The 18155-nt window shown below is 42.1% G+C and overlaps 1 protein-coding gene across 1 annotated transcript in view; it reads left to right on the top strand.

Moving 5' to 3' along the window:
- CEP112 (centrosomal protein 112) overlaps nt 1–18155 on the top strand; it is a 312648-nt gene that overhangs the window by 30475 nt on the left and 264018 nt on the right. Inside the window, exons 7-9 of the mRNA XM_068977099.1 lie at nt 7257–7304; nt 7558–7635; nt 16803–16889. Coding sequence (XP_068833200.1) covers nt 7257–7304; nt 7558–7635; nt 16803–16889 — 213 coding nt within the window. The remainder of the gene's footprint in view (nt 1–7256; nt 7305–7557; nt 7636–16802; nt 16890–18155) is intronic.

Genomic DNA, 18155 nt, shown 5'->3' with positions numbered 1-18155 from the left:
CCCTGGAGAAGGAAATGGCACCCCACTCCAGCATTCTTGCCTGGAGAATCCCATGGACGAAGAAGCCTAGGAGGTTGCAGTCCACGGGGTCGCGGAGAGCCGGGCACGACTGAGCGAGTTCACCTTCACGTTCACCTCAGGTCATGGCAGGCCTTGGGCGCTGCCCTCCGTGAGGCGTGCCCCAGTCTGTTTCCACCCGGGAGTCTACAGGACTGTTCATGGTTTACTTCTTCGCCTACATCAGGGACTGTCATTTTTATAAAAACCCTGAAACCCTTCTTGCTAATTATGACCTTTGATGAAGGCAGTGCTTTAGGGAGGCGGAGTGGGTGGTGGTAGGAAGGCTGTGTTGGATGCGTATCAAAATGGAGACAGGGAGCAGGCAGGTGTGGGGGCTCCACCTTGCCGTGACTCCAAGCATGGGAGAGATGGAAAAGGAGCACATTTCAAAGAGAATAAAGAATGCTTAGTGACTGCCTGGCGGGCCGAACAGGAGGGCATCCAAAGCTTTGGTTCCAGGAAAATGGGAGGGTTGGCTCGCTGTTGGCCACCTGGTTGTCTGATGGGGGGATCATTTCAAGGTTTCACCATTTTATCATAGACTGCTGGCGTTTGGAGAGTAATCGGGGAGCTTCAAGTTTTCACCTCTGTGGTTTCCAGGGCTGCAGTCCTGTTTTGCAGCCACATGCTGGACGTGGTGGCCGCACCCAGAGCCTGGAGCAGCTCTGTCTTTAGAAACTTCAAACCGGGACTCAGTGGCCACCGTCAGAGGGTCAGAGGGGATTTGAGTGGGTCATTGGAAGGTATGTTCATGAAGGAGAAGAGAGAAATAGCATTGATAACGAGAGGGGAATGGGTCAAAAGAAAACCATTTCCAAATTTGATGGGGTCGGGGAAGCTGCCCCTGGGACGAGTCCTGCGTGACTGGTGCGGGAGAGGAGCGAGGAGGCCTTGGAGAGCAGAAGCAGAGAAGGACGTTCTGCAAATCCTTCTGAAACGGCCTCTGCCCTGGGCCGTGCGGAACTTCTGATGTGCGTTCTGTGGCACACGCAGTACTTTTCGTGAATATTTAACTGTTCAGAGGATTAAACTTTTCATTTGTATAATCAAATTAAGATAAAAATCTAAAATATTTTGAGGTACTGCCTTAAAACTAGGGCCGCCTGGGATTTTGTTTCACATTTTTATTGTCCAAAGAATGTACTAACTGTGAAATAAAGTCCCGCATTTTTATACATTTATAATATGGATGCATTAATCAGGTTCACCTATATCTCTTGATCACAGTAGAGTAATTTAAACATCCAGTGTATTAGAAAGCTTAGATTTTGCTTTGATTTTAGTTTTGTATGAGAATGTATGACGGACTTTTCCTTCTTTCTTCCTCTGAATGATCAGTTAATAGCTGGTTAATTTTTGTGCTCTATACCAAGGGCTCATTGTTTCATGTTGCTGGCATGCCTGTCAACACCTATTTTTGGATGCATTAGAAGTTCCAGATTTTGAATTTTCTAGTTTTTGCTGAAAAAATACATTTCCCCCAGTTATATTCTTTCTTTTCCCAGGAGTGTTTTAATATTTTCCCTGTGAATATATGACTCAAGTAGAGATTTACTTCCTAAACCTAGCTGTTAAATTTTTCTCCTGTATTATTATTTTTTATTATTATTACTCTTTAGCCTTTTTAACCTTTAGCTTTGGGGGAGCTTTTTTGCTTTGCTAACCCATCTTATATACATCTCATTCACGACAGTCTTTATATGAACTTTCTTCTTTTTTCCTGAGGAGGACTGGGGAATCTGGAGGAGGAGGTTCTCTTGGGCCCTGCACGGGTCACCGCCCCCAGCCTGTCCCCACCGGGGCCTCTGTGCTGCCTGTGGAGGCTTGCTTCCACCAGGAGCAAACAGTGGGTACACTTTAGGTGACCCCCTGAGGTCAGGTCTCTGCAGAATGGGCAAGAGAACATTCTGTTCTGTTCTGTTCTGTTCTGGAGAACTCATGTCCTGGAGACCTCGCAGGACAGGATGGTCAGCGGGAGGGTGGACAGCACCCCTAGCCCTGCGGCCCCCCTGGAGGGCAGGGCCCCTGGCCGGACCTCCTGTCCAGGGCCAGGGGCACCTGCAAGTCCCGGAACCCCGGGTAAGGAGCGTGGGGGCCGGGGGAAGTGTGCCGAGCTGACCCGCCGGGGAGTCCAGGTGGAGGAGCGGGGCCGCGGGGTGGGGAAGAGAGCGCGTGGGCTCCGCGAGGGTGGGCGCAAGGTGACGGTGCGCGCGGTGCTGCGAACGCCCGTCGGGCTGGACGGCGCCCGTGCATGTCCTCATCTGACGCGGCCGCGCCCGCCTCTCGATTTCTCTCCGGCGCCTGGAGGTGCCAGTTATTAACAGTTTTTCTTTAAAGTATGCCACTGAGCCATTCTCTGCAGCGGCTAGTGACTGCGCGTGTGGGCTGAACGCGCACGTTCCTGGTGCTGATGAAGTCCGAGCCCTCTTCATGCGGTGATAGCCGCTCCAGAACAGTTCGGGCAGCCCCCCAGGGAGCAGTGCTGACGGGGGGCTTGGCGCGTTCTCTGTTGGGCTTGTCTGCCTTCTTCTTGCCAGTGTGTAAGAGCTTTGTGTCTTTTCTGGATGAGTCCTTTCGGAATTCAGTCTCGTGAACAGTTTCTTCCACTTTGTTGCTTTCCCCCATTCTCTTACTGGTGTCTTTGATGAACAGGAACTAAATTTTTTTTTTTAAATTTTTTCTTTGTTCATCTGGGTGCACAGGGCTCCGAGTTTCGGCTCAGGCAGGCGGACTCTTGCTTGCAGCGCATGGGATGTGATTCCGTGACCAGGGGCTGACCCCCTGCCCCTGCTTTGGGAGTGCAGTGTTAGCCACTGGGTTTTCACGTGGTTCATCTCCCCGCGCCTTCGTCTCATGGACACGCTTTCTGTGTCTGTGTAAGGGCTTTGGCCGTCTTGAGTTCCCGAAGCTGCTTTCCCACGTCGTCTTCAGCACCTCTATCCTTTCACTTTTTCTGCTTAGAACTGCATGCCGCCCCGAGGCGATTGTAGGCTCTGTCCTAAGACAGGAAGTAAAGACTTGCGCCCTTAGGCGTCCACCTGACGCTCTCGGTTATTGAGGGGCCTCTTCTCTAACCGCTGCACTGCAGGCTTTTTGCCTCCCAAATCATGATGGTGCGCGTCCGTTTCCATTCTGCCCTTTGGCTTGTTTCCGTCTCCGTGTGGCGGTGGGTGGTGTCTCTTATCTGTATTTTATTTGTGCTCATTAAATGTTGAAATGTGAGTAAACCAATTTGTAGTATTGTATTTTTTTCTGTGGAAAACATTTTTCAACTTCTAAAACATCGACTCACAGTAAGAGCATTGTTTTGGAGCATGAGTGACACTGGTGACTGAATTTATTTTATGCTATAGAAAGAGGTTTGGCCGTTCTTCTGATGGGTTCTCTGACTGTAAGAACAGTTATTCTGGTTGTGCTGCTAGTAATATATTGCCTTAGAATGTCCTTTACTCTAGGATGGCTGAAATACCAGAAAAAATGTCTTTTTATTTCTCTGAAACGTTGGAACATCTCTCTTTGATCAATATTAGTCTATAAGGAGGTCAGTTTGACCAAATCCTGAATAATTTGAAAAATTTATCCTGCTAAAAAACTAACCAAAGCGTCAAAAGGCAGTTTTCATGAGAGAGCATTCAGATATCTGTTTCCATGTCTAGTTTAAATTACTATTTATTTGTTATTGTGATTCTACTTGTTTTTCGAACAAGAAACATTCTGTTGTGTGATTTATTCATGCCATTGGAACTGAATTATTTTTGGCATTACTGTCTGTCTACTATTTTGTTAGACTTTAATGCTTCCCATCAGCTCTTTTTATCTTCCATTTTGGACATTCCTTATTGTGGTATCCTTTCTTGAGGTATTATGAGCGGACAAGAAGTCTTCTGAAAGAGCGTGAAGAAAATCAGTGTCAAGACTGTTTACAGAGCTCTGCAAGTCCCTGTTCCTTGTGGATTACAAAGTGGGAACATTCAGCTTCAAAGCACATCTGGCTGCTCTTATAAAATCAGAAAATAGATTGCTTATTTCCCTCAGACAGACTCAAGAACATGCTCTCCTATGAGTAATTCTCATCACGTGTTAAAAGTGGCTATGAGACAATGTACTGCAAATTAGTAAGGACAACAGAAGATCTATGCTTGTTTACAGCGTTGCTTTCAAATATTAGAGTAGACTTTTTGTCAACTCGAGAGAGGATATTTATGATAACACGATGAGCCCTTAACTTCTGTATGTAATGGTTTTTAAAGATGAAGAAGATGAAATAGGAGTTATTTCTGCGTAGTTGAAAGGCTACTTTGTAATTAGCTAAACCAATATTTTGTACTCTGCTTATAAATGTAGAGCTGGGTAAAAATAAGTCACAAATGGTTTTCTTGGCTTTTGGGTTTAAATTTTAAGCTTAATTAGAGCTTGAGCATCTTTGAGACTTCTCTGTTTTTCTCTTCCTTTATTTTTCCCCTTGTATTCAATTCTGCTTCATGAATTAGGGTTTTATGTGCATGTGTCTTTGAAGGACTTACTTTCTATGCTGGTTTTCTCCATTCCAAAAATAGAGAATGGTTACTTACTTTTCATATATATACCTTCGGACAATAAATATTTATTGAGTGTACTTTGCTGCCTGCTGGAAATTGGCTGCCTCTATTTTTTAAAAAGCTGTGTATATATAGTACCATGTTGTTTACTAAAGACTATGCCTTTTTCTTTGGTATGATATTTAAGTAGACTTTATTATTATCTTTATTTAATAATGTTTCCCAAAGTAAATGTACTAAGTCATACACCCAACAGTAGGCCCCACATTTGCAACACTTTTTTAATCAAATTTTTAATTTTTGTTTTTTAACTTATTTCTTAAAACTTATTTATTTATTTAAAAACTCATTTATTGACTATGCCAGGGCCTTTGACTGTGTAGATCACAACAAACGTGGAAAATTCTTAAAGATATGTGAATGCCAGACCACCTGACCTGCCTCCTGAGAAATCTGTATGCAGGTCAAGAAGCAACAGTTAGAACTGGACATGGAACAATAGACTGGTTCCAAATCGGGAAAGGAGTACATCAAGGCTGTTTATTGTCACCCTGCTTATTTAACTTATATGCAGAGGACATTATGTGAAATGCCAGGCTAGAAGAAGCACAAGCTGGAATCAAGATTGCCAGGAAAAATATCAATAACCTCAGATACGCAGATGACACCACCCTTATGGCAGAAAGTGAAGAGGAGCTAAAAAGCCTCTTGATGAAAGTGAAAGAGGAGAGTGAAAAAGTTGGCTTAAAACTCAACATTCAGAAAACGAAGATCATGGCAGTTGGTCCCATCACTTCATGGGAAATAGATGGGGAAACAGTGGGAACAGTGACAGATTTTATTTTGAGGGACTCCAAAATTACTGTGGATGGTGACTGCAATCATGAAATTAAAAGACACTAGCTCCTTGGAAGAAAAACTATGACCAACTTAGACAGCATGTTAAAAAGCAGAGACATTACTTTGCCAACAAAGGTCCGTCTAGTCAAGGCTATGGTTTTTCCAGTGGTCATGTATGGACATGAGAGCTGGACCATAAGGAAAGCTGAGTGCCGAAGAGTTGATGCTTTTGAACTGTGGTGTTGGAGAAGACTCTTGAGATTTCCATGGACTGCAAGGAGATCAAGTCAGTCAGACCTCAAGGAAATCAGTCCTGAATATTGGAAGGGCTGATGCTGAAGCTGAAGCTCCAATACTTTGGCTATCTGGTGCAAAGAACTGACTCATTGGAAAAGACCTTGATGCTGGGAAATATTGAAGGAGGGAGGAGAAGGGGATGACAGAGGATGAGATGGTTGGATGGCATCACCGACTTGATGGGCACGAATTTGAGCAAGCTCCAGGAGTTGGTGATGGACAGGGAAGCCTGTCGTGCTGTAGTCCATGGGGTCACAAAGAGTTGGACATGACTGAGCAGCTGAACTGAACTGACCTATTTAAATTTTTTTTCTTGTCTAGGTGATTTGCAATGTTGTATTACTTTCTGCTGTGTAGCAAAGTGCATCAGTCACACCTACACATGCACCTACTCTTTTTAAGATTCTTTTCCCATCTGGGTCATTGCAGAGTCTGGAGGAGAAGCCTCTGTGCTATATCCTAGGTTGTTATTATTTATCTGTTTGTATATGTGATGTGATTTAGTTGCTAAGTCGTGTCTGACTCTTGCGACCCCGTGGTCTGTGTAGCCTGCCAGGCTCCTCTGTCCGTGGGATTCTGCAGGCGAGAGTACTGTAGGGGGTTGCCATTTCCTTCTCCAGCGGATCTTTGCGATCCAGGAATCAAGCCTGGGTCTCCTGCATTGCAGGCAGATTCTTTACCAAGCGAGCTACATGTTTATATATAGTGGTGTATCTATGTCAATTCCGGTCTCCCGATTTACCCTTTTCCCCCAGACCCCCTAAGTGAAGTGAAGTCCCTCAGTTGTGTCCGACTCTTTGTGACCCCGTGGACTGTAGCCCAGCAGGCTCCTCCATCCATGGGATTCTCCAGGCGAGAACACTGGAGTGGGTGGTTACCATTTCCTTCTCCAGGGGATCTTCCCCACCCAGGAATCGGACTCAGATCTCCCGCATTGCAGGCAGATGCTTTAACCTCTGAGCCACCAGGGACCCCCTGGTAACCCATAAATTTGTTTTCTATAACTGTATGTCAAAGTTTTAATGTGTGCCTATCTGGTGGCTGTAAAATACCATCTCTTGTGGTATTACTTTACATTTTTCATAGTCCTAAATAGTTTAAGCGTGTCTTCATATGCTTATGTCATTCAGATTTCCAAATCTGCCTGGGGGTTTAATGATAAAATTGAGACTTGAAGGATGCTAGGTGCGTGCTTACGGGGACTGGAGCGGGGTGGGCAGCGTTAGAGGCACAGGAGGCCTGCCGTGTCCAGGTGACGAGAGTCCTTCAGGACCTGGGGGTGAACTGTGAGGTGAGCAGGAGTAGGGGGAGGCCGGGGCCTTGGCTGTGCGAGGATCACTCACGGGTGTTTGCGTATGCCAAGGCACTTACGCTTCACGTTTCACTTGTTAGTGGGCCACTAGAAATATGTCATGCAGTACGTATTCTAAGAAACATGCTAAACATTAAGACATATGGAAACCATTTTCATTATAGTTTAATTAATGCTCAAATATTAATGTCTTTATTTTAAAATTTCAGATAGAAAACCCTCGATACCTGAGACAGAAGCCCATCCCAGTTACTCTGGTAGGTGAGCATTGCCCTGCGCTTTCCCTGTGGGCAGATGTCTTAAAATAATTGTTTAGTTGTTTACAGAAAGTAATGCCAGTCCATATTACGAAGCATAGCCTCTTGTTAATCCTGTCACTTGGAAGTGAATAAATCACTTTTTTTCCTCCAGTGTTTCTGTTATTTGGGCATGAACTTCAGGCAGGTTAGAGTTTACTTTTGGCTACACCAGGCCTGAACAAGTATTGAATGGCTCTTCCTCATTCAACAGATGACTCCGAAATTCAGCCTGAGAAAATCCAGCAGTCTCCACGATGACCAGTTACTCTCCCGCATGCATGAGAAAGAGGTAGGACCGCGGTGTTTCTGGCATGTCTAACCTATGCACGCAGTTTTCATGTTTTGTGTAACACGAGTTTTCAGGTCCTAGTTAGAGTAACGGATGCCTGGTAGGAAGAGGCCTTTGGTGCAAATACAGAATTCTGGGGCAGGTAAAGGCAGGCCTTCCGTCGTGCTTTCACTGACACTGGAGCATCGTTGCTCTGGAGGGCGTGTTCGTTTCTGCTGTAGAGCAGAGGGATTCCCAGCTACGCATGTACACATCGCGCCTCTCTTTGGGGTTTCCTTCCCGTTTAGGTCACCACAGAGCACTGAGGCGGGGTCCCCGTGCTGGGCAGCAGGTCCTCACTCGTTACCAGTTTGATGCACGGTGTCAGCAGTGTACGTACGGCGGTGCTAGCCTTCCAGTTCTTCCCCCACGCCTTTCAGCTGCAGTTGCTGGAGTGATGTGACCTCAGTGATTTAGAGGCCCCTTTAGAGCACGCACTGGAGGCCTGTAGGCGTTTGTTTCTTGCCGCACTGCTAGCACTTTTAAAAAAGCCTGTTGAAATGAAAAGATGTTGCATTCCATAAAAACTTTTTGAGGACAATACTTACATTCAGATGGACCTTCTTTGAAATTCTTGTTCTGAAATTTTTTCTTTCCTTTTAAGAAATTGTCACTTGTTTTTACACATCATTCCAAGTCATTACCAACCATTTTCCCTTTTACTGTTCAGACTGCTTACCATGGAATAGTTACCTCCTGTCTTTTTGAAAATTTCTCTGGTCTTTCGTGACACAGTATTCCTATTCTTTATGGTTACACCTTGGGTTAGGGCTGAGCATACCAGTGTTCCCCACATATGTGTTGAAAGAGAGGATACTGAACAGTATCCTGTGTTGCACCAGAGATTCGTTTCTAAATGTGCATGGCTTTTTTTTTTTTCGGCACCCTTACATTTTTGTTTTTCTTTTTGGTATACTGGTAAAAAGATTTGTGGGGTCACTGAGAAGTTTGCATGTAAACATCAACTTACAGCATGTCTTAAAATACACCCAGTGTATGTTTTGCCTAAAATAACCCTTTGTGTAGTTACATAGTCGTTTCTGACTATTTTGGGTGAAATTTTTGGTCATTTTTTTTTCTTCTAAAATATTTAAGAGTATATGCTGGCTGAGTTGCTCCAGTGTGAGAACTTAAGTCTCTTTTGAAGTAGTATCTGTGACTGTAAAATAATTTTGGGTGTTTATTAAATAAATTTTGTAAAATTAAATAAAATAAAGAAAAATAAAGGTTTTTTATTGCCCAGAGGAGGAAGAAATTTTGTAGAATACAGACATATGTAAAGAAGGAAATGAAATCCCCTGTGCATTTAATATATGGAAATGAAAAAGTAGCATTGTGTTGACTTTGATTCTTTTTTTAACATATTCTACAGAATACATGTTATTTTTTCTTTAGAAAATTGAGATGATATAACTTGAGTGTTTTTTGTATAACTTGAGTATTTTATGCTACTAAATATTGTTGCTAAGCATTTGTTTATTTTTGATGTCCATTCTTTTCTTTCTCATGTGTTTAACATGAGATACATACATCTTTACATGTAAAATTTAGCAACATCAGAACACATTCCTGCCTATTCTTGGCTACAAGCAAATATTGTGAATTATCTCCCTGGCTTTCTCCAGAAAGTTGTCGTTCGGTTGCTAAGCTGTGTCTGACTCTTCATGCCCCCGGGGCCTGCAGCACCCCCGTCCTCTCTGTCTCTCGTTTTCTCCAGTTCATGTTGATTGAGCTGGCGATGCCATCCAGCCACCTCACCCTCTTCTGTCTGCCTTCAGCCTTTCGCAGCATCAGGTTCTTTCCAGTGACTTGGCTGTTGGCATCAGGTGGCCGAAGCACTGGCGTTTCAGCTTCAGCATCAGTCCTTCCAGTGAATATTCAGGGCTGATGCCCTTTAGGACTCACTGCTTTGACCTTCTTGCTGTCCAAGCATTTATTTTTAATGGCTGGATTATAGTCTATATTATAGAATTATCCCGTTAATTTGACATATCCCTATTGTTAGGTATTGAGATTGAGTTTTCACTAATATAAATAATTCTGGAAAAAAATATCCTCATATCTCTATCTTTATATGCATTCAAATATTTGTATGGGGTAATGAACTATGTCTTACATGGTAAAATTGAAATGATGGATTTTTGTAAGTATAGTAACATAAAAAATTTAACCTCTAAAATAAAAATTAATACTTGGAAGTCTTATGAAAATTGTATGTGATTTTAAGACACAAGTAAAGAATGTGTTATATGCAAAAATGAGAATGAATGTAAAAGCAGAGGTAATTAGGAGCCACTTGAATGCTGAGGAAGGTGGCAGTTTAGATTGCCTTTGTAAATATAAAGATACTAATTATATTTTAAATACAGAGCATGGATTTTTAAAAGCTTTTTTCAGTTTTAGGACACAGTTTTTTTTTTAATATTTTCATTTTTGAAATAGAAACTATTAATCATTAATAGAAAGCTATTCCGGCTTTGTCGGTGCTCCTGAGCCCCGTGTGCGTCTCTCTGCTGAACCTGATGCGGCTCTGCCTGATGGGCAGCCTCGTTGCCCTCCTGACGGGAGACCCGGCGCCCCGGCTCCGGCCGCTGCGGGGGCCGGGCGTCCAGGGCCTGTCTCCAGGCGCTGCGGGGGCCGGGCGTCCAGGGGCTCCGGCCGCTGCGGGGGCCGGGCGTGCAGGGCCCGTCTCCAGGCGCTGCGCTCTGCGCGGCACTCACCTCTGTGCGCTGTCCTAGTCTCTGACGGTCACACGTTCATGTCAGCTTTCCTTCCATCTACTTTAGCCTCATTATATTTGTGTACCTACCCCCCACTCTTTCTAGAATGGTGCCTGAATAGGTGGATAAATTTTTAAAGTCCATTTGAAAAAAAAAAGAGTTAAAAACAATAAAATATCAATCCTGCTTTGCTATTTTTGCTGGTTTTCCAGAGATAGTTTTCCAACTGGGACTTTTCCCTACGCTTAAATGCCTAGCTACGCTGTGATGCATTTCGTCATTTTAGAAGGACGGTCTTAGGTCCCCTGGCTGAAGTCACTTTCCTTAGACGCTTACTTGTGGGCCCGAGGGTGGTGGCTTTTCTGTTTTGAAACTCAGCAGACTCTTGCACACCCAGGTTGGACAACCCTGAGGTGTCTTGTGTGTGTTCTCATCCAAAAATGCTTTCGCTGTTGCTGGGTCATGTTGTAAAAATAAGAAATAGTTTTGTTTGAGTTATGTTTATTTTAAAATTAAATAGTAAATATTAAAATTAAATAGTAATATTTATTTTCACAACATCTGATCACTCTTCAAGGTAATCATTGATAAAAGTTTAATATGTTTTCTCTTTAAAAGTTTAAAAATACAAATAATATACTAGATCCTACTTCGCATATTGTTTCATTTTGCTTTTTAAATTCAAACATGATTCTGATGATTTTTATATCAGTAACATGGCTTAATCCTTTTAGATAGTTGCCCTGTGCTTTGTTTTATTGATGGCCCATGTTTTATTACTGGAGATTGCTACCGAGGGACGTAGGTTATGAAGAATATTTTGCTACAACAAGCTGTGTTTCAAGAATATCCCTGTGTACAGTTGTATGTATTGCACGTTTATTCTTAGACCATAAATTCTGTGAACTCTAGTTGCTCAGGGTTGCACGTTTCCATTTTTTATTGATATTGACAGATCGCCCTTAAAACGATGCTGCGTCTGCCTGGGGCTGCAGGCGTTGGCGAGAGGGAGGCTGATGGCCAGTGGGCGTGAGTGCTCCTTTCTGGAGTGATGAAAGCGCCCTAAGCTAGGCTGGGGCGGCGCTGCGTGATTCTCTGGTGTGCTGACAGACACCCAGTTGCGTGCTCTAAGTGGGTGAGTGCTGTAGGTCTCGTCTGTTCATACTCGCACCAACAGTGCGTGAGCAGGTCTGCCTCCCCATTTAATCAGCAGCACTGAATCATAAACATTTTTGATTATCTGTGAGACAAAAAGTAGCATCTTGTTTTAATATTTGCATTGCGTTTATGATGTGAGAACGGCATGTTTGTGCCTGTCTACTGTCTTTTTGGGGGCTCTCTGGTGGCTCAGACGGTAAAGCGTCTGCCTGCAATGCGGGAGACCCAGGTTTGATCCCTGGGTCGGGAGGACCCCCTGGAAAGGGCAATGGCAACCCACTCCAGCACTCTTGCCTGGAAAATCCCATGGACGGAGGTGCCTGATAGGCTACAGTCCATGGGGTCACAAAGAGTCAGACACCGAGCGACTTCACTGTCTTTAATTTCGCTTTTGTGAACTGTCCTTTATTATGCCTTTCTTATTTTTGTTAGACTGTTTGTCTTCCTTGTGATTCGTCAGCAGTTTGTATATTAAGGAACTCAGGTCTCTGTCACATATCTTACAGGTATTTTTCTCTGTATGTCTTTTGATTTATTTCTGTCTTTTTTTTAAACATATAGAAGTTTTCTTTTCAGTAGGTGGCTCTATCAGCCTTTTCTCTATGGCTTTAGGTTTTTGTATTGTGTAGAAAAGATTTCTTATTCCAAGATTATGAAAAAATTAATTCATATTTTTGTCTCTTTTAAAATCTCTTCTTTGTATTTAAATCTCAGGTCCATTTCACAGGGTTTTACTCTGAGTAGCGATGATAATCTAGATTAATCAGTTCTTAATGTTACAAAATAAAAACTTAGGAGGCGGAGTGCTTAAAGAATGCACCAAGTGTGGAAAGAACTGAGTGACATGAAACTCTCTATAGGTCACAGAGTTTGTCTGCATTTAATAAATGATTTGATTCCGTTGATGCTTTGGTGAGTTCTGAAATCTTTAATTAGCCTTTGGAAATTAAACTTTATAAAACGCAACTTCCATTTTAAGTGTATAATTGTGTAGAAAATACCGTAGATGTTAAGTGAGTAATACTCACAATGTTATTTTAATAGAGTTGAATAACTGTAGTAGTTTCTTTTGATTGGTAAAAACACGCACAGACATTATTTTAAGATCAGAAATTTTGTTCAACGTATCTGGCATTATGGGAAGACATGTTTGATGACTGTGACCCTTTATTTTCACCTTAGCCTGTCATTCACAAACATGCTTGGACTTGTCTGCCTTTGTAATTGTTAGCACATTTCCTGTGATATCCACATCACAGGGCTGTGTGACCTTGAGCACCATCAAGCAGTGTGCTTCGTTTTCTATTTTTTTAGTATTCTTAAAAAAGATTTCTGATACAGATTAAGACATTTGGAAAACCGTTGTCACTGAAAATGAAAGGAGAACACAACGAGAGGAGATCAGTTTTCAGAGCAACCATCAGTTTTCAGAGAACAGATGGTAGAAATTGCCCTTTTCGTGAAATAAAATAGAGTATTTCCTTTGAACTTTACCTCCACCCACAGTGAATGTTCCCACCCATTGCCTAAAAGGCTGCCTTGCTTCTTTCTTACACGTAATGCCAATTAGGCATTTTTTCCTTTTGCAAATCTCTTAGTAAAATGTAGAGTTTAAATAAGTCCAAATGACAAAATCTACAGTCATTGATGTAATAAATGAAAGAATTTATACTTTAAAGCATTTCTTATGAATAGAGCATTCAGAGACTCACAGTCTTACAAGATGTAATAATTATTCAAAGGAAAACCATCGTGGACCACATGCAGGCAAGGGTTAGATCCTGACCGAGACGCCAGCTGCCTGCCGTCCACCTTCTCGTCCACCTCCCCAACAATAACTACCGTCCTCAGGCTCTCGTCGTTTCCCTCCTTTGCTCTTTAAGTTGACTTTGCTACCAATGCCCGCCTTCTTAAGAGTGAAAATACTTTTGTTTGGTGGATTTTAAACTTCCTTTAAATAAAACTAAACTTTTCTACTCAGTAGTATGTGGGTAGCACTCCTGTTTGTTAGGCATTCGACTGTAGTTGGCTTCATTTGCGGTACTTTCTATCAAATGAATCTGCCACACTTTCTTGCCATTGTGTCGATGAATCTATTCTAATTTTTTACTTTTACAAACAGTAGCCCTGTGAACAATCTTGTGCGTGTCTCCTGACACTTATGCACAAGAGTTTCTTCAGGGCAGTGATTCTCAGAGTGTGGGCTGTGAACCCTGTGATCCCTAAGATCCATGAGGTCATGAGGTCAAAATTATTTTTGCAATAATTAAAAATTTTTTTTTTTACTGTACTTAAATTTGCATTGACTTTGCACACGGAGTGTTGGGTAAAACTCTGTTCTCACCCACATCAAGGCAGAGGCACCAGATGGCACCAGTCGGCGTGTTCTTCATTGCCACATGCTCCCGGGGAGAAAATTACCAATCTTACTTAAGAATGTTCTCAGTGAAGCAAGTAGAAAATTATTAATTTTACTAACTCTTGTAACTCAAATACACACCGTCTGGCTAGCTGAGTGACGAAGTAGAACAGTGTATAGAGGGCTTAGGGTGTATATCCAGGCGTGTGTCGGAGTACCAGAAGGAAAACCCCAGGGCTTCCTCAGTGATGAACTGTAGTGGCTCCTGCTTATGGGAGGTCATTTTCACTTGATAGAATGACTGACAGGCAAAATATGGTTATTCAGACTTGGTTATTGGGAGACATTTTCTGGAAAGTGAACACATTGAGCCTGTCACTTTAAGCAAAACAACTGACCATATTTACTGCTAATGGTAGAATTTGACCTTTTAATACAAATTAGAAGTTTGGCAACCCTGTATCAGTCACTGTGAGCTTGAGGACTTTCCAATACTAAGACTTTTCCGATGAGATTGGTGATAATATTAACCAGTGTGAGGTTTTGATATTATGTAATGAAATGTTCAATATTTGGAAATCTCTGCACCTCATTGAACTGATGTTTTCCAAACAAGTAATGCATGATGTTATAGGATCAGACATGGTAGAAGAGCCGTTCCAAGTTCAGGACGGACCAGCAGACCTACTGTGATAGTGAAAAGCTTGCGTCCACTTACTAAGTCCGTGTAACTTAGGAAACTTAGCACTTGTGAGTGCTGGTTTACTTAGAAGGAATATCTACAGGTGTCAAGAAGGGGATTAACACACTCTACTCTACAACTGCACATTTAGGTAAGGAAACAGTTAAGGAAGAACTGTTCCAGTATTACATATCACACAGATTCTCTGAGATAATAGAGGGGGATGCTCTTTTCAACTGCTTTTAGAGACAGACACAACACAGTTAGAACCAAGAACATTGCAAGAAAAAAAGTTAAATCCCCTTAAAAATAAAAACCCAGTGACAAAGTTCATTGTCAGTACATTGAGAAAAGACTTATTTAATGAATGATGCTGGTACAACCTTTCAGTTACTTGAAAGAAAGTAAACTTGGGTCCTTTCCTCTAAAAACAAAAATAAAAATTCTGGATGCACCTAAAACTTAACCTATTAACACCCAGACAAAAAGTTTCAAAACAACAAAAATCTTGACATCAGGTCTTTCTTACCCAAAAGCCTTTCCAAACTCAGAATGAGTAAAAGAAATGATAGAAATAGTTGACTCAAGTGACATAAAGAATTTGTAAGGTTAAAAAATATATAAGAAAAAATCAATAGAAAAATAATCGATTTGGGGAAAATATTAGAGACAGACTGTGAATGTATATACATGCATTAAATTAATAGATAATAAATAAAACCCGCATACCAGGTTTTACTGATCCACAGACAGGAATGTGGATGGAAACTGTGAAAGGGCCTTCATAGAAGACCAGATTCAGAAGGCTCCAAAGATGTGATGTATTTATATCCTGAATATTCATTGGAAGGACTGATGCTCAAGCTGAAACTCCAGTACTTTGGCCGCCTGATGCGAAGAAATGACTCATTGGAAAAGACCCTGATCCTGGGAAAGATTGAAGGCAGGAGGAGAAGGGGACGATGGTGGATGAGATGGTTGGATGGCATCGATGGACATGAGTTTGAGCAAGCTCCAAGAGTTGGTGATGGACAGGGAAGCCTGGCGTGCTGCAGTCCACGGGGTCGCAAAGAGTCGGACATGACTGAGCGACTGAATTGAACTGACCGAAACGTGTGACAAGGGGCCAACACGCAGTAGTTTTCAGGGAAACGCACATTAGGATCGCAGTGTGATGTCTATTCTTCCAGCAGAAATGTGAATTTGCCTTTAACAGAGGGCAAAATATATCTAGATAATGTGAACCATTGCCATGTCTTTTGAGAACCCACCCTGTAGGAAGCGGAAGCCAAGTGTGCTGGGTGCATACACGGGAATGCCTTGCAGTGTTGTTTGTAGTGGAGGCTGAAAAGAAACTGACTGTGCATTAAGAAGAGTAGGCGAACAGATTTTATTTTCTCCTCATGAAGGAATAGTTGGTAATTGTTTAAGAAATGAATAAGAACTGGAGCAAGTGTTTTTAGAGGGATTTCCATGAGACATTGTTCAGAGAGAAAGACAAGGTGTAGAAAATACGTATTTCTGTGTGTGAAGCATTCATAATAAAGTTATATGTTGCTGAGGGTGTAGCAATTTAGAGAAGAGAGTCTGCCTGGCACTCGTACGGCAGCATGGGGCGCGTGGGCAGTGCGCTGCTCTGCCATGTCGTGGGGGACCCGGCTGGTGGGCAGCCTGTCCGTCCGCAGCTCACAGCTTCAGTCTCTGCACCTGAGGTCTTGGTTACTCATCCTTCAGAAAGAAAGAGAGGGTGGAGGGAAAGCCAATTCTGAGAAACCATGTCCATCGCAGTTGCCTGCATCCCCTCTGCCCTGTCAGCCCCTCACCCAGCCCAGGTGGTGGCGTTAGTGGGGCCCCAAGGGGAGAAGAGAGGAAGAAATGCCGGGGACCCTCTTGGCCTGTGCCACACAATACCAAGGATTTGGCAAAATATCACTTCACAGTGACCCTTTCAGGGAGTGCTGTGGGCTGAACATCACTGATGAGTCTGTGTTCTTTAGCCTGTAGAATGAGGCTTGTTCAGAAGACTTTTAGCCAACTTGGAGGTGGTCATAGAGTACACCCAGTGTCTGAGAGTGGGCAGTGTGATTGCTGGACTGTAAGGTGAACGTGGAAAATGATGCTCTCTTTCATACAGGAGTTTATTTTAATTGTGTACTTTTGAAAAATGGAAAAGGAAATTAATAACATCTTTAAAATATTTTCCTTGAAGTTGGACATGAAAACAAAGCTGATGGAAGCTAAATATCATGAAGAGAAACTTAAACTGCAGCAGAAACACGATGCTGATGTTCAGAAGGTAGGGTGTGTACAGTTCATTATTTTTTTAAAATTGAGTATTTGAAATATTCTAGGTCTCATGACCATCCATCCATTTATTATATTTATGTGCTTATGAGAGTCTAACATAAATGGGACTCGCTAAATCAATATCCTAGCAAAGCTGATCTTTAAACTTCATTTGCTTAAAAAAATGTATTTATGTGAGTCCTTCTGGTTTACATGGTCCTCAAATTCTCCTTTATTCCTTCTTACAGCCCTTTACATTCTATCATTGCTTTTCATTACAGTTGGAATGAAACATGAGCTTTAAATACTAGGGTTTGTTTTGGTCTGATATTCTTTCGGTCTTTTGGCAATTGCAGTTTCCTTTCTAATTTAAAAAGAAATCTTGAACTTAGTTCTCTTTGGTGTAGCCTGCATGCACCGTGAGGCCAATGTTGGCTTCCTTTCAGTAGCTTGTTGGCAGTTATGCCTTCCAGTATTTCAATTTGTGCTTTAAAGTATAATTCTTCTTCTTAATGGGCACAGCAAAAGGCATCAATCTATAGTTATTATACCTTATAATTGTATAACTACATTTTAGTATTGCTTTTAAAAATGTAGTGACATATAAGCGTGATTTTAATATGTGAGTTTGAAACTCATGAGAATGGGTCCACATGGAAACTTGGCATTGTCTTCAGCTAAGCCTGGGGTGCTGCGCCCGAGAGTCAGGTGACAGAGCTGGAGGGAGGGAGCGGAGCCCGGGGCATCACGTGGCCTGCTTTCTTCCCGCCCCGCCCCGCTTTCTTAAGGCTGGAACTGTAGGAGTGTTTAGTCAGGCGTGTATTGGGCTTACCTTCTTGCAAAGCAACAGGAGGGAAACCACTGATTGAAAATTAGAGAAAACTATTGAATCCTTTGCTTTCCCCTTTTCCATTCAGACTTTAAAGGCAACTATTACTTTATCTTCTTACTGGAATTTTACCTAAGTATAAACGGTTAGATAAAAGCAGTTCTCTATCATAAATATGTTAGAGATTCAGTAATATAATTCTGTAATTTCAGTAGAGCATAATACATGTCTAAATTGAAAATTTAAAATATTGATGTGTAATATAAATAAATATAGAAATATATTTGGAAAAATGATGGTAATAGAGTTTGAAATAGGCTTTTTGGTATGTCCGTTGCAAAGCTCTATTCTAAGAAAAACATTTAATAGTAGGATCCTTTCCAGGAATTTCCCTTTTAAAATAAATTCTGCATGAAAAACGAAAGCAGTGCAACTAGTTTGAAATGC

The sequence above is a fragment of the Capricornis sumatraensis genome, chromosome 8 (assembly GCF_032405125.1).
Source record: "Capricornis sumatraensis isolate serow.1 chromosome 8, serow.2, whole genome shotgun sequence".
In the NCBI taxonomy this organism is placed as follows: domain Eukaryota; kingdom Metazoa; phylum Chordata; class Mammalia; order Artiodactyla; family Bovidae; genus Capricornis; species Capricornis sumatraensis.
The sequence above is the reverse complement of the archived record's forward strand: the minus strand, read 5'-3'. Positions and strand labels throughout refer to the sequence as shown.